Source organism: Somniosus microcephalus, chromosome 25 (assembly GCF_052327205.1).
Source record: "Somniosus microcephalus isolate GS21.2 chromosome 25, FLI_Smic_1.0, whole genome shotgun sequence".
Taxonomy (NCBI): Eukaryota; Metazoa; Chordata; class Chondrichthyes; order Squaliformes; family Somniosidae; genus Somniosus; species Somniosus microcephalus.
The window spans coordinates 42,108,216-42,134,323 of NC_141011.1; the positions used below are offsets into that span (position 1 = coordinate 42,108,216).

The window sequence follows — 26,108 nt, forward strand, 5'->3', positions numbered from 1 at the left end:
CAGGAGGACCATGAGGAGGAGGAGGAGGAGGAGGAGGAGTACCAGCCCAGAAGGGAGCCACAAGGTCCAAGGGCCGTCCGCCGGCGGCTTATTGAACGACACTTCTAGGCCCCCTGTCAGGGAATGGCTTGTGGCAATGAACGCACCTGAATGCAGCCGCTCCGCAAGCCCTCAGCCGGTTAACGCAACAACCACTTGAAACATGATACCTGGACAAGCTGAATAAATAAAAAGCTTTATTTAACAAACTCAGGGCCCTTCCCACATGAAACAGAAAAACAGACAAGACCCCCAAAAAACAGTGAAAAACATATCTCACTCCCACAACCTGGGGAGGAATAACAAAACTTGTCAATCCAATTGGCCTTCATCTTCGGCCTTTCCAAAATAAGCCCCCCCCCTCCAGAACACAAACACCCCCATATAAAAAAAACAGTTGCCGACACCCTCTACTTGGTGTGCCGAGAGGGCGAGTCCTTGTGCAGGCTTCTCCGGCCCCTGCCCGACCTGTTGCTCCGCCTCAACCTGGGCCCTGTGGGTGTTGGAAGGCTGGGGAAAGGCTCCTGAGGGCCGCAATGCGTAACGGCAGATGCCCTTGGGGGTCGGCCTAGACGAGGTCCGGCCCTGGAGGGTCCGGCTGCTGACTGCTGCAGCTGTGGCTGGGCAGCATCAGTCTCTGCAGCAGCTCGTCGCACCTTGGCTGGGGGAGTGGCAGTGGCGGCTGCAGCAATGGGGGCAAGCTGGCTGATGCCAGGCGCTCGCTGGTCGCCAGAGACATTGGCACTCGGCCGGGCTGGCACTGCAGCAAGCGCAGCAATCTGGTGGAGGCCAGACCGCTGTGCTGTAGCAGGGCGGCGGGTGCCCTGTCGATGCTTCCGTGACACAGCAAGTGTGGCAGAAGTGAGTGCCCGAACTGCCCTGTTCTGTGCCCGCATCAGATCAGCCAGTGTCTGCACGGCACCACTCATGAACTCGCGACTCGCGTCCTGTGCTGCCGCGAGTTGGTCGACACCCCTGGCCTGTGCTGCCGTGAGTTGCTCGACACCCCTGGCCTGTGAGTCCCCGAAAGCGGCCACACTATGAGCCAGGGACTCAATGGCCTGAGGCAACTGTCCCACAACCCCCATGAACTCGTTGTGGCGCCGCTTGGAGGCCGCGGATATTTCATCAAGGAGGCGCACCTCCTGGGCGAGGACCGTCTCCGGACTGGAGGGCGCACTCTCCATCTGGGGAGAAGGCCGCCGAGCTGCCCGACCCTTCCCGCGTGCCTGGACGCCACTGGGCCCAGCAACTGCCCTTCCCTGCAACACTTCCCCCCTCTGGGGAGAAGGCAGCCGTGCTGCCCGACCCTTCCCGCCTGCCTGGACGCCACTGGGCCCAGGAGCTGCATCCCCCTGCAACACTTCCCCCTGGCTCTCCTCCAGGCAAGACGTGTCCCCTCCATTGCCATCCCCTGGCGCGGATGAGGGTTCCCCCGATGTGCCGCCTTCCTCTTGGTCCTCGTCGTCCTCCTCTTCCGAGGGACTGGCACTCTCAGCTTCATGGACCTCCTCCTCACCAGCTGAAAGCAGGAAGGCACAAGAGTAGCTTTAGAGTGAGGACAGGGCGTCAGCGAGGGAGGCATGAGTGGTGGCATTATGCGCATTGGTCGGACAGTGGCAAAGGATGTAGATCTGAAGCGCAAGGGGAACGAGAGAGGTCCAAACGGTCATGTCCTTACCATTGGGGCCCAGCACAGGGTCCGCATCTCCAATAGCAACGGGGCCAACCACCCGGCCACGCATGAGTCGAGCCACGCGCTCCTCCAGGTCACTGAGCTCCTGGAACTGGCCACGGCCTCCCCCGGTGACATTCCGGCTCTTCATATTCTTGGCCAGTTTGGCCTGCAAGAGAAAGGACGGCCTCTAAGTACAGTGTGTTGCCCTGTTGTTGTCTGCACTGCCTCCCATGGTCGATTAGCATGGCCAGTGTGGTGTCCTGTTGTTGTGTGCACTGCCTCCCATGGTCGATTAGCATGGCCAGTGTGGTGCCCTGTTGTTGTGTGCACTGCCTCCCATGGTCGAATAGCATGGCCAGTGTGGTGCCCTGTTGTTGTGTGCACTGCCTCCCATGGTCGAATAGCATGGCCAGTGTGGTGCCCTGTTGTTGTGTGCACTGCCTCCCATGGTCGAATAGCTTGGCCAGTGTGTAAAGTGCAGAAAGTGCTATTGATGATCATGCCAGTGCCATAGCTGCGGGAGGAGGGATGGCCATTAGGCCTTTGAGGTCCCTTTGCCCATAATGTGAGGTGCACATGCAAGGATGAGGAGGACACTGGAAAGGGTACTCACCCTGACCATCCGAGTGAGGTCGTTGTACTTCTTGCGGCATTGGTCCGCACTCCTGGGGACATCGCTGATGGATGACACCCTGTGGGCGATTTCCCTCCAGGCTCTCCTGTACTGCCTCCTGGGAGCCTTCTTGCCACTGTCCGGGCACAAGATCTCTCTTCTCTTTTCAAAAGCCTTAAGCAGCACCCTCAAAGCATGCTCTGAGAAGCGCTGCGCTCGTTCACGGGCCTTCTGCATGGCTTCAGGCGCTATTTGGGTCCACCAGCAGTGTTCAGGCCTAGCTGCAGGGCTCCACTATCCAGGGCGTGGCAGCAGACAAAGTCGACCCTTCCCCCTTTAAGAGCTGGCCGGCGTCAGGGTGTCTGCTGTCAATCAAAACATGACCGCACCTGCGCTGCGCCCGGCCTCGGCGTTATCAGTCCGCACCGCCGGCTTAGCGGCTAAAGATAGGAGTGCAACGCCAGTTTCAGCGCTCGCCCAAACTCCTTGGCCAAATCTACTGAATTTCGGCGAAGTGGGCTACACTTTCCGGCGGGCGCTAACTTTAGCGCCCGCCCGACTTTAGCGCCCCAGAAGTGGCGCGACTGAATTTCTAGGCCATTGTGTGATAAATAAATCTCAATAATAATTTTTTTAAATTGCTTATTATGTGGCTCTCTCCTTTGATTGAAATGTCTCTCACACACGGTTATTCCTTATAGGTACAGGTAGTGTGTGACGTTTCAAAGTAAGCTAATGATCAATGCATTGTGGTTCTTGGGATGTCCTTCTTGTCCTTTTTACATGTTCTAAGGCCTGCCTTTCAGCCTCAATACATCAAAGCTGGTATCTTTCTAGTCCTTGGTCCAGTAGCACACGAGCCAGTGTATTTACTCACTGTGCCATCAGGGAGCTCACAAGAAACATATGCTACTTCATGTGTGAGAAATAATACACGAGATCACGTCTGGTACCTTAAGACTGTGATTACTAACGGGAGTATTCCAAGAGTGATGGCACTGCTGGTCATGCTATCATATAGAAAAACCTATGTTTAGGAATTCATCTGTTACCCTGACTTGCTGCTTGGCCTTTGGAAACCAACTCAACTCAACCAGATTTGACCATGGCAGCGGTGTCTAAGTGTCCATTTCACATCTCTCTTACAGCAGTCTTCAAGATCATTAAGGTAGATGTGACTCCACCCTACTCCATTCAAAACTCTCCTGCCCACTTTCTGTGCTTATTTTTGTCCCTGTCCTTGTCACCTCAATGGTCCCCATCCCCCAATGCACTGAATTTAGAATCTTTGTCCTCATTTGCGAATTTCTCTATGACCTCACTCCACCTCTGAGACACAGTCCATGGCCTTTGGACTTCCAACTATGGTCTGTTTTGCTTTACCTCATCCCCACTCCAACATCAGTGGCAGAATCCTCAGCTATTTCGGCCCTACTCTCTAGAATGTGTCAGCCATGGCTCAGTTGGTAGCACTCTCACCTCTGAGTCAGAAGGTTGTGGGTTCAGGTCCCATTCCAGAGACTTCAGCACAAAAATCTAGGCTGACACTCCAGTGCAGTACTGAAGGAATGCTGCAGTGTCAGAGGTGTCATCTTTGGGATGAGATGTTAAACCGAAGCCCCGTCTGCTCTCACAGGTGGATGTTAAAGATCCCATGGCACTATTTCGAAGAAGAGTAGGGGAGTTATCCCCGGTGTCCTGGCCAATATTTATCCCTCAATCAACATCACTAAAAACAGATTATCTGATCATTATCACATTGCTGTTTGTGGGAGTTGCTGTGTGCAAATTGGCTGCTGCATTTCCTACATTACAACAGTGACTACAATTCACAAAAAGTACTTCATTAACTGTAAAACTCTTTGGGAGGTCCTGAATAGACGCTATATAAATGCAAGTTTCTTTCTCTCGATGAACAGCATTTGTTTTGAAAAAAAAACAATCAACAGCAACATGCATTTATATAGTGCCTTTAACATAGTGAACAACCCATAGCACTTCACAAAGGGGAAACAGAAGCCAACCAGTAATTGGAGAATTAAAGGCTGACACCCTCTAGATTACATCAGTTTTCAAATCTTTTTCTGTGGGAGAACCCCTGCAAATATGCATACACTCCTCCTGTACCTCCTGCAAATACTGGCACACACTGGGAATTTTCTGCAAATCCTGGCACCCACTGGGAATTCTCTGCAAATACTGGCACACACTGGGAATTCTCTGCAAATACTGGCACTCACTGGGAATTCTCTGCAAATACTGGCACACACTGGGAATTCTCTGCAAATACTGGCACTCACTGGGCATTCTCTGCAAATACTGGCACTGACTGGGAATTCTCTGCAAATACTGGCACACACTGGGAATTCCCTGCAAATACTGGCACACACTGGGAATTCCCTACAAATACTGGCACCCACTGGGAATTCTCTGCAAGTACTGGCACCCACTGGGAATTCTCTGCAAGTACTGGCACCCACTGGGAATTCTCTGCAAATCCTGGCACCGACTGGGAATTCTCTGTAAATACTGACACATAGTGGGAATTCCCTCCAAATACTGGCACACCCTGGGAATTCTCTGCAAATACTGGCACACACTGGGAATTCTCTGCAAATACTGGCACACCCTGGGAATTCTCTGCAAATACTGGCACACACTGGGAATTCTCTGCAAATACTGGCACACACTGGGAATTCTCTGCAAATACTGGCACACACTGGGAATTCTCTGCAAATACTGGCACACACTGGGAATTCTCTGCAAATACTGGCACACACTGGGAATTCTCTGCAAATACTGGCACACACTGGGAATTCTCTGCAAATACTGGCACACACTGGGAATTCTCTGCAAATACTGGCACACACTGGGAATTCTCTGTAAATACTGGCACACACTGGGAATTCTCTGCAAATACTGGCACACACTGGGAATTCTCTGTAAATACTGGCACACACTGGGAATTCTCTGCAAATACTGGCACACCCTGGGAATTCTCTGTAAATACTGGCACACCCTAGGAATTCTCTATAAATACTGGCACACACTGTGAATTCTCTGTAAATTCTCTGTAAATATTGCAGGTTAGGATGATTGGCTATGATAAATTGACCCTTAGTGTTAGGGGGATTAAATACGTGGGGTTATGGGGATAGGGTGGGATATGTGTTGGTGTAGGGGTTACGGGGATCGGGTGGGATATGTGTCGGTGCAGGCTCGATGGGCCGAAATGGCCTCTATCTGCACTGTGAGGTTTCTGTGATTTCTGTGATATTGGCACCGACTGGGAATTCTCTGTAAATATTGGCACCCACTGGGAATTCTCCGCAAGTACTGGCACACACTGGGAATTCTCTGGAAATACTGGCACTGACTGGGAATTCTCTGCAAATACAGACACACTTGGGGACTCCCTTTCGTATCCCCAGAATTGCAGCCTCAGCTATCTAAAGGAAAACAGTGCTGTCACTGCTGAAAACATGCAGCAACAGAAAGAACATGTTAATAAATCAATGGGTGGAGGTAAGGAATAATAAGGGGAAAAAAACACTAGTGGGCGTAGTCTATAGGCCTCCGAACAGTTGCAACTCTGTTGGACGGAGTATCAATCAGGAAATAGTTGAGGCTTGTAATAAGGGAACATCTATAATTATGGGGGATTTTAACTATCATATTAATTGGACAAATCAAATTGGGCAGGGCTGCCTTGAGGATGAGTTCATTGAGTGTATTAGGGATGGGTTTCTTGAGCAGTATGTAACTGAACCGACCAGGGGGCAAGCACCCTTAGATCTGGTCCTGTGTAACGAGACAGGATTAATTAAAAATGTCCTAGTAAAGGATCCCCTTGGAATGAGTGACCATAACATGGTTGAATTCCATATTCAATTAGAGGGTGAGAAGGTTGGATCTCAAACAAGCATGCTAAGCTTGAATAAAGGAGACTATGAAGGTATGAGAGCGGAATTGAGTAGAGTGGATTGGGACAATAGATTAAAAGGTAAGACGATACATGATCAGTGGTGTACATTTAAGGAGTTATTTTACAACTTCCAAAAAATATATATTCCACTGAGAAGAAAAGGGTGTAAAAGAAAAGACAGCCATCCATGGCTAAGTAAAGAAATTAAGGATAGTATTCGACTAAAAACAAGGGCATATAAGGTAGCCAAATCTAGTGGGAGGATAGAGGATTGGGAAAACTTTAAAACACAGCAAAAAGTAACAAAAAGATTGATTAAGAAAGGGAAGATAGATTATGAAAGTAAATTAGCAAAAAATATAAAAACAGTAAGAGTTTTTATAGTTATATAAAAAGAAAAAGGGTGGCTAAAGTAAATTTTGGTCCTTTAGAGGGTGAGACTGGGAAATTAATGGTGGGAAATATGGAGATGGCAAAAACACTGAATGAATATTTTGTATCAGTCTTTACAGTAGAAGACACTAAGAATATCCCAACACTGGACAAACAGGGGGCTATAGGGGGGGAGGAGCTAAACACGATCAAAATCACTAAGGAAGTGGTACTCGGTAAAATAATGGGACTCAAGGCGGATAAATCACCTGGACCTGATGGCTTACATCCTAGGGTCTTGAGGGAAGTGGCGGTAGGGATTGTGGATGCATTGGTAATAATTTTCCCAAACTCCCTGGAATCAGCAAAGGTCCTGGCAGACTGGAAAACTGCTAATGTAATGCCCTTATTTAAAAAGGGCAGTACACAGAAGGCTGGAAACTATAGACCGGTTAGCCTAACATCTGTGGTAGGTAAAATATTGGAGTCCATTATTAAGGAGACAGTAACAGGACATTTGGATAATCATAATTTAATAGGACAAAGTCAGCATGGTTTTATGAAGGGGAACTCATGTTTGACAAATTTGCTGGAGTTCTTTGAGGAAGTAACATATAGGGTGGATAAAGGGGAACCAGTGGACGTAGTGTATTTAGACTTCCAAAAGGCATTTGACAAGGTGCCACACAAAAGATTATTGCTTAAGATAAAAAATCACGGGATTGGGGGTAATATTTTGGCATGGATAGAGGATTGGCTATCTAACAGAAAGCAGAGTTGGGATAAATGGTTCATTCTCGGACTGGCAATCAGTAACTAGTGGTGTTCCACAGGGGTCAGTGCTGGGTCCCCAACTCTTTACAATCTATATTAACGATTTGGAGGATGGGACCGAGTGTAACATATCAAAGTTTGCAGATGATACTAAGATGGGAGGGAAAGTAGTGAGTGAGGAGGACATAAAAAACCTGCAAGGGGACATAGACAGGCTAAGTAAGTGGGCAGAGATTTGGCAGATGGAATACAATACTGGAAAGTGTGAGGTTATGCACTTTGGCAGGAAAAATCGTAGAGCAAGTTATTATCTTAATGGCAAGAAACTGGAAAGTACTGAAGTACAAAGGGATCTGGGGGTCCTGGTGCACGAAACTCAAAAGGTTAGTATGCAGGTGCAGCAAGTGATTAAGAAGGCCAATGGAATGTTGGCTTTCATTGCTAGGGGGATAGAATATAAAAATAGGGAGGTATTGCTTCAGTTGTACAAGGTATTGGTGAGACCGCACCTGGAATACTGCATACAGTTTTGGTGTCCATACTTAAGAAAAGACATACTTGCTCTCGAGTCAGTACAAAGAAGGTTCACTCGGTTAATCCCGGGGATGAGGGGATGGACATATGAGGAGAGGTTGAGTAGATTGGGACTCTACTCATTGGAGTTCAGAAGAATGAGAGGCGATCTTATTGAAACATATAAGATTGTGAAGGGGTTGGATCGGGTGGATGCGGGGAGGATGTTCCCGATGATGGATGAAACTAGAACTAGGGGGCATAGTCTTAGAATAAGGGGCTGCTCTTTCAAAACTGAGATGAGGAGGAACTACTTCACTCAGAGGGTGGTAGGTCCATGGAATATGCTGCCCCAAAAAGCTGTAGAAGCTACATCATTACATAAATTTAAAACAGAAATAGACAGTTTCCTAGAAGTAAAGGGAATAAAGGGTTATGGGGAACGGGCAGGAATTTGGACATGAGTCTAGGTTCGGATCGGTCATGGCCCTGTGGGTAGCGGAGCGGGCCCAGGGGCCGTGTAGCCTGATCCTGCTCCTATTTCGTGTGTCTAATTCTGTTAGATTCAGGAGATGGTTCAGTGATAGTAGATTGGCGGTTAGGATCAGATCAGCCATGATCTTATTGAATGGCGGAGCAGGCTCGAGGGGCCGATTGGCCTACTCCTGCTCCTATTTCTTATGTTCTTATGTTCTTATGTAACTACAGAAATCTGATGACTTGGTAGAATCTCTGAGGTCCCATTGCCAGATGTCTGTATGGGCTGTGGACTCTAATTTGAACATTTATGGATTATTCCTCATCCAATGCAGGTATTTTGGTACATCGTTTTTTTATGATTCCATCCTCACCTCATAACCTTATTTTTAGGCTCAACATAAACAATAATTTAATTGCTATTCAAGCAACTGTGTTTTTCAACAACAACTTGCATTTATATAGCAACTTTAATGTAGTAAAACGTCACAAAGCGCTTCACAGGAGCGTAATCAGACAAAATTTGACACCAGAAGGAGACATTAGGACAGGTGACCAAAAGTTTGGTCAAAGAAGTAGGTTTTATGGAGCGTCTTAAAGGAGAGAGATGTAGAGAGGTGGAGAGGTTTAGGGAAGTCCAAAGCTTTGGGCCCAGACAACTGAAGGCACGGCCACCAATGGTGCGGCGGAGGATATTGGGGATGCGCAAGAGGTCAGAATTGAAGGAACGCAGCGATCTCGGAGGGTTGTAGAGCTGGAGGAGGTTACAGAGATAAGGAGCGGCGAGGCCACTGAGGGATTGGAACACAAGTATGAGAATTTTAAATTTGAGAGGTTGGTAAATTTTCATAAATTAATGAAGAGGTCAGGTGATAAAACATTTTGATTTTAAAACAGCTTTTTGATGAACAACGCAAGACACGAGTCACTCGGGACACAAGCTGGGCCAGAAAGCTCAGTGGCTTTTTTTGGCAAGAGAATCGTTTTAGCTCTGCACAATTTAAGCCGATGCTGGTAATTCAAGTCTAAGGTTTTAGTTTGGTACAAGCCTGCTTCTTATCATTGAAGAGGCACTTTAAAAGACCGTTTGAGTGGATATGAAAGTATGATGTCATGGTCTCAGGCCCTCTGGATGTCCAGTGTGAAGAGGAAAGCTCTGATCTTCACTTTATAGCATGGAGTTATCAATCATACGGATCTGACAGCTACCTCGCACACAGAGCCATTCATAGCTACCAGCTGGCTGGCCTTCCAGAACCCCTCACTTCTGAAGAGCACCCAGGTCCTCTGCAACTCTCCAGCAGATGTTACATTCATCATTGTCACTGGATTACATCGACTCCTTGTCGTCTGGCCGAGGGAGATAATGTCACGATCAACGTCCGTTTGCTGCCCAGCGTTTATTATATGGGGCAACAATTATTACTGTTGTGATTTAGTCGGGCTGGAGGATTCATGCAGCTGAGATGATGTCAAAAACAAATTCAGACAGTGACTGACCAACCCATTGATATCAAATTAACCCTTTAAAGGCTGAAGTTACTGCCGGTGATGTTATCGTACAAACTCTTAACGCACTTGTAATCTCACCACCCCTCTCCGCTATTTTAACAGTTGAGTGTTCACGCGTTTCGCTAAGTTAATGAGGAGTTGGATTTGATACGAAGGCGTTAAGTTTTCGTAAGAAACTATCACCAAAAGCAATGTCCAGGTTTTAATTATTAAAAAAGTAAGTTCCTCTCATTCTCAACTCCCCCCAGACACCTTTCTCCAGCCAGAAAGGCCACGTTTATCACAACGGGCATCGAGTCCAGTCCCTCCCCAACCTGCAGGAGGTGCTACTGAAGCAGGGCTCCTGCCAGGCAATCACCCGCAGAGGTGATGGAACCCATTGTACTGGCAAGGGCGGCCTTGCTTGCTTGCAGACCTGGGTGAGAGAAGTGGTCAACATCAAAGAGCCTCGCCCGAGCAAGCTCCGAGTGACGGGCAGCTCTGGCGCTCCAACACTGCACAACTTGCAGCCGCTTCACTGAGCTCCCTTGTTGCCCAGCTTTTTTGGCTGCACCTTCCAGCGTGAAATCAGGTTTCCTTTCTCCTAATTCCTACATAAATAATAAAAGTCTCAATGATGAGGTTTTAATGGGTTTGAATCCTTAGGGATGCTTCTGTATGAATTTTCATTTTTTTAAATGGTAAATTTCGTTCAAAATAGCGCTTGTTTGCAAATTGCCGATACAAGATCCAATGAGTAATGAAGTGTTTGGTAGTCACAAAAAAGTATTGTGTATGTTCACAGAGAAGCTCTTTTATATGTGTTCCCAATAGTGGGGCATCCATGAACAACAATTTGCCTTTATGTAGCGCGTTTAACACAGAGGCAGCACCCTCGCCTCTGAGTCAGAAGATTGACGGTTCATAGTCCCAGTTAAACCGAGTAAAGTGCTTTGGGATGTCCGGTGGTCGTGAAAGGTGCTATAGAAATGCAAGTCTTCCTTATGTCACAAAGTGTTTCACAGAGGCATAAGGAAATGGTCACCTAGCTGAAAAAGGAGATATTGGGGGGAGGGGGGTGAGCACAGCAGGTGGTTTTTAAGGAGGCTCTTAAAGAAGGAGAGGGAGATAGAGGGGTTTAGGAAGGGAATTCCAGAGCATAAGGGCCTAGGCAGCTGAAGGCATGACCACGGATGGTTGGGCGAAGGGAGGGGGGACTGCACAAGAGGGTGGAGTCAGAGGAACAGAGAGTTTGGGGTATGGGATGTAGGGCAGGAAGAGTTACAGAGATTGGCGGTTGGGGGGTGGGGGGAAGGGGTGGCCATGCAGGATTTTAAGTGTAAGACAACAGTACATGCTATATTAAATTTTAAATGAAGGGAGCATTACATAGGCTAGCAATGCAGAGGGAAGCAAGCTGTAACGAGGGCAATTTGAAGATGCCAAGGCAGGATTTTGCAATATTTATGTGGGTGTTATAATGAGGTTAAACCATTTTATTGCTGCAAAAATATTCAGCAGGAGGTGACTCTCAGGCCATATGTCGCTGCATTGCTATCTCTCCCCCTATTTGCGCTCCTTGCCATCCAGCTGCAGCTTCCACGCATCGACTTTCTCTCTCGCTCTGACATTGCCTTCACTCTAACCCAGTAATGACTACTTACCACCCGGGACTGCCTCGCCAAAGCAGCAATCATGGTACCTGCAGTAGGCAGTGAGACTTGAAGGCTTTTGCATGGCATGTTGCACCACAGTTAATCATTAATAATAAGGGATGCAGATTATTGGAGCAGTTTACAGTAAGAAACATAGAACATCTCCAGCTTTATACCTGTCCCTTCATTAGTAGGGCAGTACTGGTATCCCTCTACACCAGTGGTTTACAAACTGTTCTGTGTGTACTACCCCTGCCAATACTGTCCTAGTAAGTTAACAAATACAGAAATCGGATGCCCGCATGGACCTCCTGTGATCCAAGTGCACACCTCATAGGCTCTATAGACCCCAGTTTGGAAACGTTGGGTAAAATATAGCAGACAATAAACCTCCAGGGCCACCATATTTAGTTGCTTGGGCTATGTGGGCCAAGTGTCAGACGGGAAACCAATGGGATTGTGTGGAATGCCGGTTTTACACCGTGCCCAACATTACTCTCTGTTGATTTCAATGGGGAGTAAAATCTGGTGAGGTGTGAAACCAGCGTTGCAAATTATCTCGCCAATTTCCCGACGGATGAGTTAGGTTAAAATTGCCCAAGCTTTTTATCTTCTGCAGGGATACAGATCAAGGAGGTTGGAAGGCTACCTCTGGAGTTTAAATCTACGGTTCCCAATAATTTGTATGTAAGTCAAGTTACTGATGCTAACAAATCTTGGTGTTGTGACACCAATGAGGCAACACCAAACCTGCAAGTCCTGTCATCTTGGTTTTACCTGGCCACAGAGTGACAGACAGCAGACAGTAAACCTCCAGGGCCACTGTATTTAATTGCCTGGGCTTTGTGGACCAAGTGCCAGGGCTCGGAGGCTGTCTGCAAGTGGCCGTTGGGCATCAGTTTGAACACCCCTGCTCTACATTAACCGAAGAAACTTTGCTCCCACTGTGGCTATTTAGAGCAGATAGAGGACTGGGTTGATGGTGCAAGGCCTGAAGGAGTCTTTGAGCATCACACATCTCTGGGTGATGTAACATTTTCTGGTTCAAAGCTTTTAACAGGTTGGTAGATACAAGCGAGCACAAAGAAAGAAGCATTTCATAAACTGATAGGACTTTTTAAAATGGAAAATGAAGCTATTTTAAGAATTACTTTTATTTTGAATTAAGATGCTACAGGTATTTCTTTCCTATAATAAAATGGCTTCTGTTTGTTTATAGTTCAGTAGTATGTTGGTAATGCAAAAACAAGGAACATATTCAGCACTCATTTTTAAAAGGTATTCCTTTGCACTCAGGGTTGCACGATTTTCAAACCTAAGTATAGGATTACAAATGAATTAAAAAGATATTTCTACAAGATATGCCAGTTAGGTTTATTTTACAGCAGGGTTCCTGCCTAAGGGCAGCTAACAGACACAACGTAGAACAGGAGGAAGAGTGGCTACAACACAGATGAACCTAGTACAGTCTAGCACCACTAACTCCCAGCTCAATGCTGCTGTTGTTTTAAAGTGCGTGACGCTGGATGCTGGTCAGTGTTAGTGTTGTTGGATTTTGTTCAGACAGTTGCATCTCATTTCGTACATGGAATTCTATCAGTAGGAATTGCTACAAAACAGGATTCTGGAATCTGTTCCATGAGGGTAACTCACCTGGTCATTAATCTGACATGCTACTAAATTTTGCTGGTTGTATAAGTGTGCCGAACGGATGTACTTCAGCCAGTTCCCAGTTCCAGCCTGGCTTGCATCAATGCAGAATTTTACATTCCCCAGCTCGTCAACAATCTGTAAAACAACAGAATACAAAATTTGTACCATCTAAATATCCCAGTCGACAAACTGGCTGTTTCTCGGTTCTGTAAAAAGAAACTGCAGATTACAACAATCTGAAATAAAACGCAGAAAATACACAACGGGCTTCTGTGCACTGCATGCAAGAAGATACATTAACCTTTTGGGTTTAGACCCCAAGAAGAAATCTGGACAAAGGGTCTCCACACATTTTATGAAGCTGATGTTTACCCCTTACACACGCTGATGGAGTTGCTGTGTATTTCCAGCATTTTCTGTTTCTGTTGGAACTCGAGAAGGATGAATTATTGAGTAACCCTAAAGTTTTCTTTATTTGCACCAACAAGATCTTCACTCCACAGGTGAGTAAACCAGAGACTTGGCAGTTAGGACAAGGGGCCCTCCTTGGGAATGCAAATTGTGCAGTGATCACTAAAATTACAGCACTGGAGGAGGTTGTTCAGTCTATCGTGCTATTGGCACTAGCTCTTCAATGGGAGTGGCCCACTCTAATCCCATTTCACTGCTGTAATTTGTGGTTTCTTTGCATTGTGGGCTTCACTCAAGAGTTCTAACCTACAGGCATGGTCTGACCTTCAGGTCTGCCAGCAGTAATATTATTGATTGAGAAGATTTTCCCCACCCCCATAGACTTTTTAAAGATTCCTCACCACTGCAACAAGCTGAGGTTCAATTAGAAGTAAGTTCTCATGCTGATCTACCAGTTGCCTGGCTGCACGTTGCTTTTGCTTGCTAACTTTCGCTCCTCCCACCCTCTCATGGGTGTCAGCCAGCCATCCAATGGGCATTTCTTAAGTGCAAGACTTGAGGTTGAGTGTTGCCAGACTGTTCAACACCAGGGGGCATCACAGTCACACGTGCACTTCTGCCAAGAGTTGCTGGACAGCAATCAAGAGCAGGGACCCAAGCTGATTTTTGTTTTCCCCTTCCTAGCCCAGGGAGTGCTGAGGCCAATTATAGCACCCTTACTCCACCCCTGGCTGAGAACGGCAAGCACAGAGCAAACTAAGGATCAAACCTTGGGCCTTTCTGGTCTGTATGGCCCAGCTACAAACTGGATAATCTCACTGAGCTGGGCGGTGTGGAGAGGATTGTTGGCGGGGGTGGGGGGGCAGAGGTGGTGAACATTTATTCATGTAGATACTCTTGTTGTGTCTTGGTTACAAGAAGAGCCTTGTCCATGGCCAGTCCTCAGTAAAATTGGCACACACAACTCAGGAAAGTGCTCTAAAAAAAGCTATTTTATATAAAATTGTTCCGGGTTAAATCCTTACATTCAGCTTTAACTGAAGAAACCCAGTAAGGCAGAATCTATAGCGGTGTAACTAAATTCCTTCACCCTTTTGAATATGAATACCTTAATTAGTAAAGGCAAGCAGAAGCTTTTTTTTCCAAATGTTTCCATCTGCTTATCATATAATCACCTTAAAGCCAACATTTCACTACCCCCAGGCTTTCAGATGGCTGTTAATGGGCTTATTAAATATAAAATGCTAAAAGAACTCATTCTCTCCTATGAATAACTTTTTCTTTTCTTTTACTATTGCGCAGACCTTATTTTCGCCTAGCCCATCTGCACAGTTCTGACAGACAGACTTCTGTTTTCACCGAACTGACCCCTTCAGTATGAACCCCCAGCCCACTTCATTCTCTGTACTATAGACAAATGCAATGTTAATCTGTTATATTTACCGGCAATAGTGAAAGCATTTTAACAAAAAGACATCATTTTGGTATCTTCAATCAAACACTAAAACCCAGAATGCTCGTTCAGTTTTTACCACTCAATTATAACCATCATTTTTTAAATATCGCATTTCCCTGACAGTGTTTTGCTCCCAATCCAGGATGATTTTGAGTCTGTGTCTGAGCACTGCCCAGTACTTAAACTGGCCCACTTAAGGGCCCTGGGCCTGCCGGCCATTAAAATGTGGCTGCTTAATTTCTCAGCCAAGCTGTTCAAAGGCACTTTGCCAAAGGTCAGCAACTTCACCTCGGGGAGGAGGAAAGAGGGTCAGGAGACAAAAGCACAAAACAAGGGTCAGACACTGCCTAGGTGTGATTTGGGCCTGACTGGCCAATCATGCTGCAACACCAGTAGTCATGCAGCGGTCTGCAGTTAGGGTGTGTTGTGGCAAGTGACCAACAAGTAGAAAAAAAATGCTTCTTTGGTCAACAACTGGAAAACTCTGTGGAGTTCTTCGACTGAGACCAACTTGCCAAATTATTGCTATAATCTAGCTTAAGGGCTGGAATCCCCGACTGTGCACAAAGTGATTAGTCATCGACCCTGAGCATTGACTCCCTGCACTGGGGAGTTCAAAAATTTCCAGCTCCTCACTTAGCAAATAAAATCAGAATGATTTATAGCGGAGAGTTCTTTTAAAAAAACAACCTGCCTACAAATCGTTTCCAAGAAATAGTTGCCTCGCTGCCTTAAACGTGCAACTTGCTGGTTGAATCAAAGGCTGGCACAAGGGAGGGTTGGACGAAAGATAAATGGACTGATCCACACATGTCCAGAGAACATCAAACTGACACTGAACATACAAGTGTCCTAATTGATTGGGAACCAAGGATACTATTTATATTTAAAAAATCAATATTATAACCAGTTGTTTCCATAACTCTTATTTTGATTGGTATAGTTAATAAAAGGGGAATTTTCTAAATGAACAGATATTATTAGCTACATTTTCTGAGCTGAATTTATTTTGCATTCTAAAATACTAATATGGCCCATTGCCTGCTTACCCATGTTTGAGATTGGCTCAAGCTTCACATAAATGGAGGCCACACAACAAGTAGGATCGAGCCAATTTCAAGGTTAAAAGGTTTCACTCTTTGGCCTAGAAATTCAGTATAGCCACTTTTGGGGCGGTAAAGTCGGGCGGCCGCTAAAGTTTGCACCCGGCGCAAAGTCGCGCCCCCTTCGCCGATATTCAGTCGCATCGCCCCAAGAGGTTGCTGCTGCGCTAAAACAGGCGATGCACGACTATCTTTAGGCGCTATGCCGGCGGTGCTGAGCGATACCCCCGAGGCCGGGCGCAGCGCCGGTGCGGCGAGTTCTTGATTGACGGCAGACACTCTGGCGCCGGTCAGCTCTTAAAGGGGGAGGGTGGATTTGTTTGCCTGCCACGCCCTGCACACTGCAGCCCTCAACCTAGGCCTGACCACTTCAGCTTCACCTGCACAACGCCCAGGGCTATGGAGAAGGCCAGGGAGAGAGCGCAGCGCTTCAGCGACGGTGACCTGAGGCTGCTGGTTGGCGGAGTGGAGCGCAGGCGCCATGTTCTGTTCCCAGAAGGTGGCAAGAGGCCGCTGCCCAGCGCCTACCGGAAAGCCTGGAGGGAGGTCTCCAACAGGGTGTCTTCCAACAGCGTGGTTGCCAGGACTCCTGTGCAATGCCGGAAGAAGTTCAACGACCTCACTCGGGTTGTCAGGGTGAGTACCCTTTCCAGTGTCCTCCTCATCCTTGCATGTGCACCTCACTTTATGGGCAAAGGGACCTGAAAGCCCTAATGGCCAGCCCTCATCCAGCAGCTATGGGACTGGCATGAAAATCACTTGCACATTCAGCACTTTACACACTGTACAAGCTATTCGACCATGGGAGGCATTGCAGACAAGATCAGGGCTACACACTGTACAAGCTATTCGACCATGGGAGGCAGTGCAGACAAGATCAGGGCTACACACTGTACAAGCTATTCGACCATGGGAGGCAGTGCAGACAAGATCAGGGCTTCACACTGTACTTAGAGGCCGTCCTTTCTCTTGCAGGCCAAGGTGGCGCACAACCGGCGCAACCGAACTGAGACCGGGGGAGGCCGTCCTGACCTCAAAGAGCTCTCTGACCTCGACCAGCATGTGGAGCGCATTATGGCAGGCCGGCTGATTGGTCCCGTCGCCAGTGGAGATGCCAACCCTGTTCTGGGCACCAATGGTAAGGGCATCACCTTTTGGACCTCTCTCGTTCCACTTGCGCATCAGATCAGCATCCTTTGCCACTGTCCGACCAATGCGGTGAATGGCACCACTCATGCCTCCCTCGCTGCCGCCCTGTCCTCACTCTAAAGCTACTCTTGTGCCTTCCTGCTTTCAGATGGTGAATCGTCAGGTGAGGAGGCGGGCCCTCAAGCTGCCACTGTCAGCCCTTCGGAAGACGAGGAGGAGGAAGAGGAAGCCGGCCCATCAGTGCCACCCTCAGCCGCGCCAGCCCATGGCAATGTAGGGGACACGTCTTCCCTGGAGGGGAGCCGGGGGGAAGGGTCGGAGGAGAGTGAAGCTCCGGGGCCCAGCAGCCTGCAGCAACATGGGAGGGGTGGGGAAGCTTGGCGGACTTCTCCCCAGAGTGTGAGTGCGGCCTCCAGTCCTGCGACGGTGAGCGCAGAGGAGGTGCGGCTCCTGGAGGAAATGGCCGTCCAGGCTGAGCGCAGGCACAATGAGCTCATGGCTGCAGTGGCAAGGATGCCTGACTCCATTGAGTCTTTGTCAAGGAGTGTGCAGCAATTTGGAGCAGCACAGGCCAGGAGTCTGCAGGACTTCGCGGCAGCACAGGCGGCTTCGAGCCAAGTGCTCAGTCGTGCCGTCCATTCACTGGCTGTTGTCATGCGGACACAGACCAGGGCCACACGGGCACTAGCTGCTGCCACCCTCGCTGGATCAGCCAGGCATCGCCACGGCACCCGCCGCGCAGCAGCAGCCCAGCAGTCTGTCCTTCAGCTGTTTGCTGCGCATGCTGCAGTGCTGGCCCGTGCGAGTGCCACTGTATCAGGCGACCAGCGAGCACCTGCGATCTGCCAGGTTGGCGCCATTCCTGCAGCCGACACTGCCACTCCGCCATTGCAGCTGCCACGAGCCGCTGGACAGACTGCTGCCGCCCAGCCAGAGTTGGAGCAGTCAGCAGCCGGCCACTCCAAGGCCAGAGCTGGTGCAGGCCGACCCCCAAGGGCATCTGCCGTCACGCCATCTGCCCCTCAGCAGCCTTCCCCCAGCCTTGCTGCAGCCACTGGGCTCCCATTGAGGAGGAGCTGCAGGGCGGGCAGGGGCCAGGCAAGGATGCGAAAGGCATCGCCCTTGCAGGGCAAAAAGTAGAAGGTATGCTCAAATGCCTGTTGTGTTTTTGTAAGGCCGAGACTGGTGTCTTTCTTTCTTTTTGTAAGGCCGAGACTGGTGCAGTTGTGTTTTTGTAAGGCCGAGACTGGTGTCTTTCTTTCTTTTTGTAAGGCCGAGACTGGTAGTTTTGTGTTTTTGGAGGGGGCTTCTCCACATGAGGATGTAATGTGGGAAGGGCAGAGGTTTTCAATAAATTATTGTTGTTAAATTGCATTGTGCATGGTTTTTTGGTTAAGTCCTGGTTGCCCTGCTCGGCTGAGGGCTTGTGGAGCAGCTACATTCATCTGCTGACATTGGCACAAGCCATTCCCTGAGAGGGGGCCTAGAACCGACGTTCAATAAGCCGCCGATGGGCGGCCCTTGCACTTTCTGCCTCCCTCCTGTGCTGGTCCTCCTCCTCCTCCTCCTCCTCCTCCTCAGGTGGTCCTCCAATCTCTGGTGGCAGTGGCTGAGTCCTGCGGATAGCCAGGTTGTGCAGCATGCAGCAAACGACCACGAAATGGGAGACTCGCTCCGGCGAATATTGTAGGGCTCCACCGGAATGATCCAGACAGCGGAACCGTTGCTTCAGGACGCCGATTGTTTGTTCGATGATGTTCCTGGTCGCTTGATGGCTATCGTTGTATCCCTCTTCAGCAGGGGTGCTGGGCGCACGGAGCGGGGTCATCAGCCAGGTACACAAAGGATAGCCTTTGTCCCCGATAAGCCATCCTCGTGGGTGAGGCTGGGCCTGGAACATGTCTGCCACAGAAGTCTGTCGCAGGATGAAGGCATCGTGGCTGCTGCCTGGAAAGCGGGCATTGACAGCTAGGATGAGCTGCCTGTGGTCACACACCAGCTGGACGTTCAGCGAATGGTAGCCCTTCCGGTTGCGGTAATCCTCTGCATTCTCCAGAGGTGCCCGCAAAGCCACATGCGTGCAGTCAATTGCGCCCTGCACCATGGGGAAGCCCGCGAATGCTGCAAAGCCCATTGCACGCTGTTGCTGCTTGGCAAGGGCCATGGAGAAGGAGATGAACTGACGTCTCCTTTTGAAAAGGGCATTGGTGACCTGGCGGATGCAGCAATGCACGACGAACTGGGAGATGTTGGCAATGTCCCCAGCAGCGGATTGGAAGGAGCCGGTGGCATAGAAGTTGAGAGCCACCATCACCTTCACTGCCACCGACAGAGACGTCCTGCACCTCAGCTGTGGCTGCAGATCACTGCCAAGCAGGTGGCAGATCTCTGTGACCACCTCCCTTCGGAATCGCAGCCTCCGAACACACTGCTCTTCAGACATGTTGAGATAGGAGAACTGCTGGCGGTATACCCTGGGTGGGTAAGGCCTCCTTTGCCAACGCCTGTTGCCCCCTCTCCATCTAGCCAGGGCTGCCACTCTCTCACGGCGTCTGTGAGCCCTTTGGATGTAATTGAGAAAGCCAGTGTTTACACCCATTGCAGCCCCCATAATATGCTGGCAAACAATGAGATGTCAATGAAGGCAAAGACAAGTGGAAAGCTGTGGCCTGAAGCCACAAGTACCGGTCCGAGTGATGAGCCAAAGCAGAAAGCTCTCTACCTTGGTCTCTCTGCAAAGATCCATCTCTCAAGAAGGAGTGCTGCGAAATGGCAGCCTTTTATAGTGCAGGAGGAGCGCCCTTTAATTTGCGCCCCCCGTGCCCCGCATCGACTGAGCACCGTTCCACTGTAACAGTCGCTAGGGGCGCCAAGCGCACAATGGGGCGAAGCGACTGAATTTCCGGTTTGGGGCGCACAAAGGGCGTTGCACGAGGAAATGACGTCAGGATCTGCGCGCGCAGCTGAGCGCGCGCAAAGACTTTGCGCCGCCGCTAAATCTTGAGTGAAGTTGGGGCGAGGCGCAGATCGCGCTGCGCCCGGCCGCTAGCCGCCTAGCGCCCGACATCTACTCCTTCTAAGGCGCTACCAGCTGGCGCAACCAACTGAATTTCTAGGCCTTTCTTTTTGAGACATTTGTCTTTCTTCCCCCTCCAGCCTCCCTGACTGGGTGAGGTACCACAGATGCTCAAGAGGGCATGCAGCTGACCTTCTCCCAGCCCGTCATCAATAGTTTTCAGCCTTGGCTCAGCGGCTAGCATTCTCGCCTCTAAGTCAGAAGGTCATGGGGTTAAGTCTCACTCCAGGGCCTTGAGCACATAATTCTAGGCTAGAACTTCAGTAGTACTGAGGGAGTGCTGCACTGTCAGAGGTGCTGCTTTTTGTCGTTAAACCGAGACCCCATCTGTCCTATCAGATGGGTGTAAAAGATCCCACAGCACTATTCAAAGATGAGTACAAGAGTTCTCCCGATGTCCTGGTCAACATTTATCCCTCAACCAATACCTAAAACAGATTATCTGGTCATTATCACATTGCTGTTTGTGGGAGTTTGCTGTGCACAAATTGGCTGCTGCGTTTCCTACATTACAACAGTGACTACACTTCAAATGTACTTCATTGGCTGTAAATCGCTTTGGGATGAGCTGAGGTCGTGAAACGTGCTATATAAAAGTCTTTCTTTCATCAATGTTGCTCTGAACCAATCTGAGTGAGTGTGACCGGGGATTTCTCTTCCCTACAACTTTCTATTCCTTACGCATGGAGGTGGCTCAGCCTCATCTCTGTTTGGAAATCCAGAGGAATGGGGGAAACTGAACCACGGTCTCAGAATCTCATTGGTCCACATTCTGTTGGATCAAAGTCTGAATGCTATAACACTGAGTAAAATAAACATTTCTGTTGGAAGGAACAAGGACTAATGTAAAATCCCAGTCAAAATGAGACAATTCCATTCTTTCTGTCAACTGTGGGATTGCAAAGCTGTGCAATCAGGAAGATTCCGTCTTCTCATTTTGTTTTATTTTTTTTCCCTCCCCCTTCTCTAATTCAATTTTTTTTAGGGTAAAGGACATTCTTATCAAGGCGAAGGTTGTCAGTACTGGGGAAAGGAACACTCGGCCAATTTTGCCGCCCATTTGCATCAAGTGCAGCAAAGCAAAGCTCCTTAGCCGCAGCGTCAGAATGGGTTTCCCCCATTACACTACAGTGTGATATTTTTAATTTCTGACAACAGGCATCCCCATGTCCTAAGTGAGATTGTCAATACATGACAATAGGAAGTTCCGCCATGGCCAATGGAAGCTTGCTTGAAAGTGATTGCATGTAGGATCCCAAAAAGTCAGCAGAAAGAGGAACCATTTATCCATTGGGTCTGCACTGGATTCAAATGCAGGTCCTACTGTGCTAACCAACTGCACCACCCTGTCCACCCTGAATTCAGTGCTTCTGATGTTGTTTCTAGTTGTCCGCCAAGACTGCTTCAAAGACCCTTAGATGAAGAGGGCCATCAGCCCAAAGAACCAGGCGAGTCTCAGAGCCTAAGAACCTTATGCAGATGTATAGGCAGGAAACCCATGTACTTTTGCAAGACCACAACAACTTCCGTTCCCGATACAGGTTTTCAGATAGAAATTCACCCTTGTGAAATTTATTGACAACCACACCCTATCAACTTACTATTTCAAAGAAAAGAGTAATTACACCTTCACTTGTCAGGCACCGAGTCTAGCAAAATAAAGTCTTGCACAGTGATTCAAAGCAAATCACACAGCCCTGTTCCTATACCTTTTGTATAGAACCATCAAGAAAGAAAGAAAATAAAGACTTGCATTTATATAGCAGCATTCACAACCTCGGGACATCTCAAAGTGCATTACAGCCAATGAAGTACTTTTGAAGTATAGTCACTGTTGTAATGTAGGCAGCAAATTTGCACACTAGGTCCTACAAACAGCAGTGAGATAAATGACCATACAATTTGTTTTTTTAGTGATGTAGGTTGAGGGATAAATGTTGGCCAGGGCTCTAGGAGAACTATTCTTCTTCGACTGGGATCTTTTGCATCCACCTGAGAGGGCAAATAGGATCTTGGTTTAACGTCTCATCCAAAAGACGGCACCACCAACAGTGCAGCGCTCCCTCTATACTGCTTTGGTGTCAGCCTTGATCATGTGCTCAAGTCAATGCACTGGGACTTGAACCCACAACCTTATGACTCAAAGGTGGGCGAGCTACCAACTGAGCCATGGCTGCTTTGTGATTCTGACTTGACCCTGCCTTGAGGTGATCATTACATGCAGGCTTCGATATATTTCTTTCTAAGGAACTTACTTTTCTACTTGTATCACCTGTGCCTATTTGGACAGAAATAAGTAATCTGCTACGTGAGGAGGTCTGTGACATTTACACTGTCAACAGCAACACTCTGTCCCTAATCGGACTCTGCTCTTCTTCAGTTGATAAGGTAACGTATTGCACTGTACCATGCAACAAAGACTCATCAGAGATGCCAACGTACTTTACCCTTGCTTTACCTCTTCTTTCGTTTCAAAGAGCGTTTACTTTATAATTCCATTTTTATAATCATATTGCACAGAAGGAGGCCATTTGGCCCATCATGCCTGTGCCGGCTCTTTGAAATAGCTATCAAATTAGTCCCAGTACCCTGTTCTTACCCCATAGCCCTGTAATTTTTTACTTTGCAAGTATTTATCCAATTCCCTTTTGAAAGTTACTATTGAATCTGCTCCCACCGCCCTTTCAGGCCGTGCATTCCAGATCACAAAAACTCGCTGCATAAAAAAAAATTCTCCTCATCTCCCCTCTGGTACTTTTGCCAATTACCTTAAATCTGTGTCGTCTGGTTACCGACCTTCCTGCCAGTGGAAACAGTTTCTCCCTATTTACTCTATCAAAACCCCTTTACTAGTCCCATTTAAAAGAAAATTGCTAGTAGCATTTCATAATTATTTTGAAATCTTGCTGTTTTGGGATGAAGTTATTGCGAGTTGCCAAAACTATTCATTGGTGGTGAAACTTACAACACAACGGCCGAACAACCTGACCCCAGTGCTATAAAAGCTGATATAATACTTGTGACATCTGAAAACAGAAATACAAAGGATTTTTGTGCACATGTTTCATTTTAAGTGGTTATTTAAGAATTTATAGCGACTGGGGTTTGACAATGCTGAATGTTTTTTAAAGGGTGCCTAAGCCCTGGTTTCTATTCAAATTAGATCGGTCTGATAAAGATTTGGCTGCTGCATGCTGCTGTCAAATTCTCAGCTAGTTTTAAAGCTGGTTTCAAGCTTCTATAATTGCTGCAAGTGCCATTTTGTTAAACAAACTCTGAATGTAATATCTTGGCAGTAAATACTCCGTTATTCTTTTAGCATTTTGAGCTAGAATTATGAGATCCTTTCCTTGTTTCGAAAAAAATATACTTGTTAAGAATAGGGCTGGAAAGTTTCATGTGCTGACCAGATTGGAGATAAATTAATCTCCAGCTACAGCAAAATAACAACCATAGTAACAACCTGACAAACCTAGGTTGGCATTTGGCTACATAACAACAGGCACTGCGCTCCAAAAGTAATTTAAAAGTATGAATCACTTTGAGATTTTTTTGATGTGATTAGACACTGTATATAATGCAAACATTATCAAGGCTACTGTTTTATGGTGATCTAAAATGTCAAATGTAATTTTTAATTAGAGTCTGGGGTTTTTAAAAGATCACATTCCAAGATTCTGTCCATTTTTCTCACGAAACTGTAAATCAGTGGCCTTGGCACGTTTACCTCTCCATTTCCAATTCCTCTATACTTTCTTTCTCTGCTTTCTTTCTGCTCTTTCCCTCCTCTAGTGACGAGCCTCTGGTTTATGCCAGGGTGGTATTCAATTCCTTTGCAGGATCCATTTCAGCAAGTTATAATTCAAGTAAACATTTCATTCAATGAAATGTTAATTTTGGGTGAGTTCAAAGCTCAACATTACACATTTTGTGTACATCTTTTTTAAATGGTGCTGGATAAATAATTTTAGAATTTCTTCAATGCGGCACATTAGTCGACACTTTTAAGATTACAATATATTTAACATTCTTTTTTAAAATTAGATAATGATCATATCATGTAGCACACAGCATCTTTACAAACCCATCTGTCAGTTTTGATAATTCAAAAATCAGTCACCCGTGGATCTTCTTGCATGGGCGCGTTACAAAGTTGGATGTCAGTTAACGGTTTCATTAATTAAAATAGTTAGAAGGAAAAAAAAGAAAAAGTCAGAAGATGAAATAATGACAAATACAAAAAAAAACCCTTACCAGGTATTTGTTTGTGACTCATTGTGAAAGATGTTTTGTTCCCTTTCCCTCTTTGGGTGTTGCCCTACACTGTACTCTCTCCCTGGCCAATTGACAATGCTGCTCTGATACCAGCTCGTAGGTGGTGTAAAGGAGTAACCCAGGATCTCAACTATCAGAGAATTGCATGGCTTTTGGCCGATGCCTCCCCATTGAAACACAGTGAAGCTCACTTTCTCAGCTTGTGGGTAATTGTGGTTACCAATTTGCATTCTAGCAGTCCACGTGCAATATGCTGAGTTTTCAATGTGCGACACCACTGCACCACCAAAATACTGGACTATATTTAGAAGGGTACAGATTCCAAGATCAATGGACAGAAGAGTGATTGCAACTAACTATGATGACAATGCCATCCCATTATGGAGTCGGATAATTGAAAACATATTTTCAAGCTTCTCCAATAGCTCTGTGAGTTTATTCATGTACATTCAGCTAAGACATACAGGATGAGAATGTCCCAGATTCCATCCCCGATCTATGCCTAGTTGGAGGATTTTGGCCAGTAGAGGCGCTACTGGAAAGTACACCGGTCCATGGCAAATGAAGACAGTATCTGGCTTGATTCTGATGCTGGCTATAGTTGAATAGTCTCTGAGACTCACTGTCAGAGGTCCCATTCAAATACTGGGCTGTTGGGTAGTAGTAGATGATGACAAGGGAATGTAGCAGTCAACAATTTTAGGAAAGACGATGCGGGAAGAGAATTAACCAGGAAAATTACTCAGGTACTCCTCCTCAGACACTGACCATACGATGTTGATCTCCTCAGACACTGACCATACAATGCTGATCTCCTCAGACACTGACCATACAATGCTGATCTCCTCAAACAGTGACCATACGATGCTGATCTCCTCGAAGAGTGACCATACAATACTGATCTCCTCTGGTGTGGAGATGCTGGTGTTGGACTGGGATGGACAAATGTAAGAAGCCACACAACACCAGGTTATAGTCCAACAGTTTTATTTGAAATCACAAGCTTTCAGAGCGCTGCTCCTTCGTCAGGTGAAGTGAAGAGATGCATAAAAACACAGCTTATATAGTCATCTCCTCTAACAGTGACCATACAATGCTGATCTCCTCTAACATTGACCATACGATGCTGATCTCCTCGAACAGTGACCATACGATGCTGATCTCCTCTAACAGTGACCATACAATACTGATCTCCTCGAACAGTGACCATACAATGCTGATCTCCTCCATCGGTGACCATACAATACTGATCTCCTCTAACAGTGACCATACAATACTGATCTCCTCTAACAGTGACCATACGATGCTGATCTCCTCTAACAGTGACCATACAATACTGATCTCCTCTAACAGTGACCATACGATGCTGATCTCCTCTAACAGTGACCATAAAATGCTGATCTCCTTGTTGAGCTCGCCCAGCGTGCTCAGCAGGCCAATCAGGTGAC

The 26,108-nt window shown here is 47.3% G+C and overlaps 1 protein-coding gene across 3 annotated transcripts in view; it reads right to left on the reverse strand.

Annotated features, from left to right (window-relative positions):
* Window positions 1-26,108, reverse strand: part of prdm16 (PR domain containing 16) — a 963,872-nt gene that overhangs the window by 152,883 nt on the left and 784,881 nt on the right. For all 3 annotated transcript variants that reach the window (XM_085967282.1, XM_085967281.1, XM_085967280.1), the window contains exon 3: window positions 13,191-13,325. In XM_085967282.1, coding sequence (XP_085823408.1) covers window positions 13,191-13,325 — 135 coding nt within the window. The remainder of the gene's footprint in view (window positions 1-13,190; window positions 13,326-26,108) is intronic.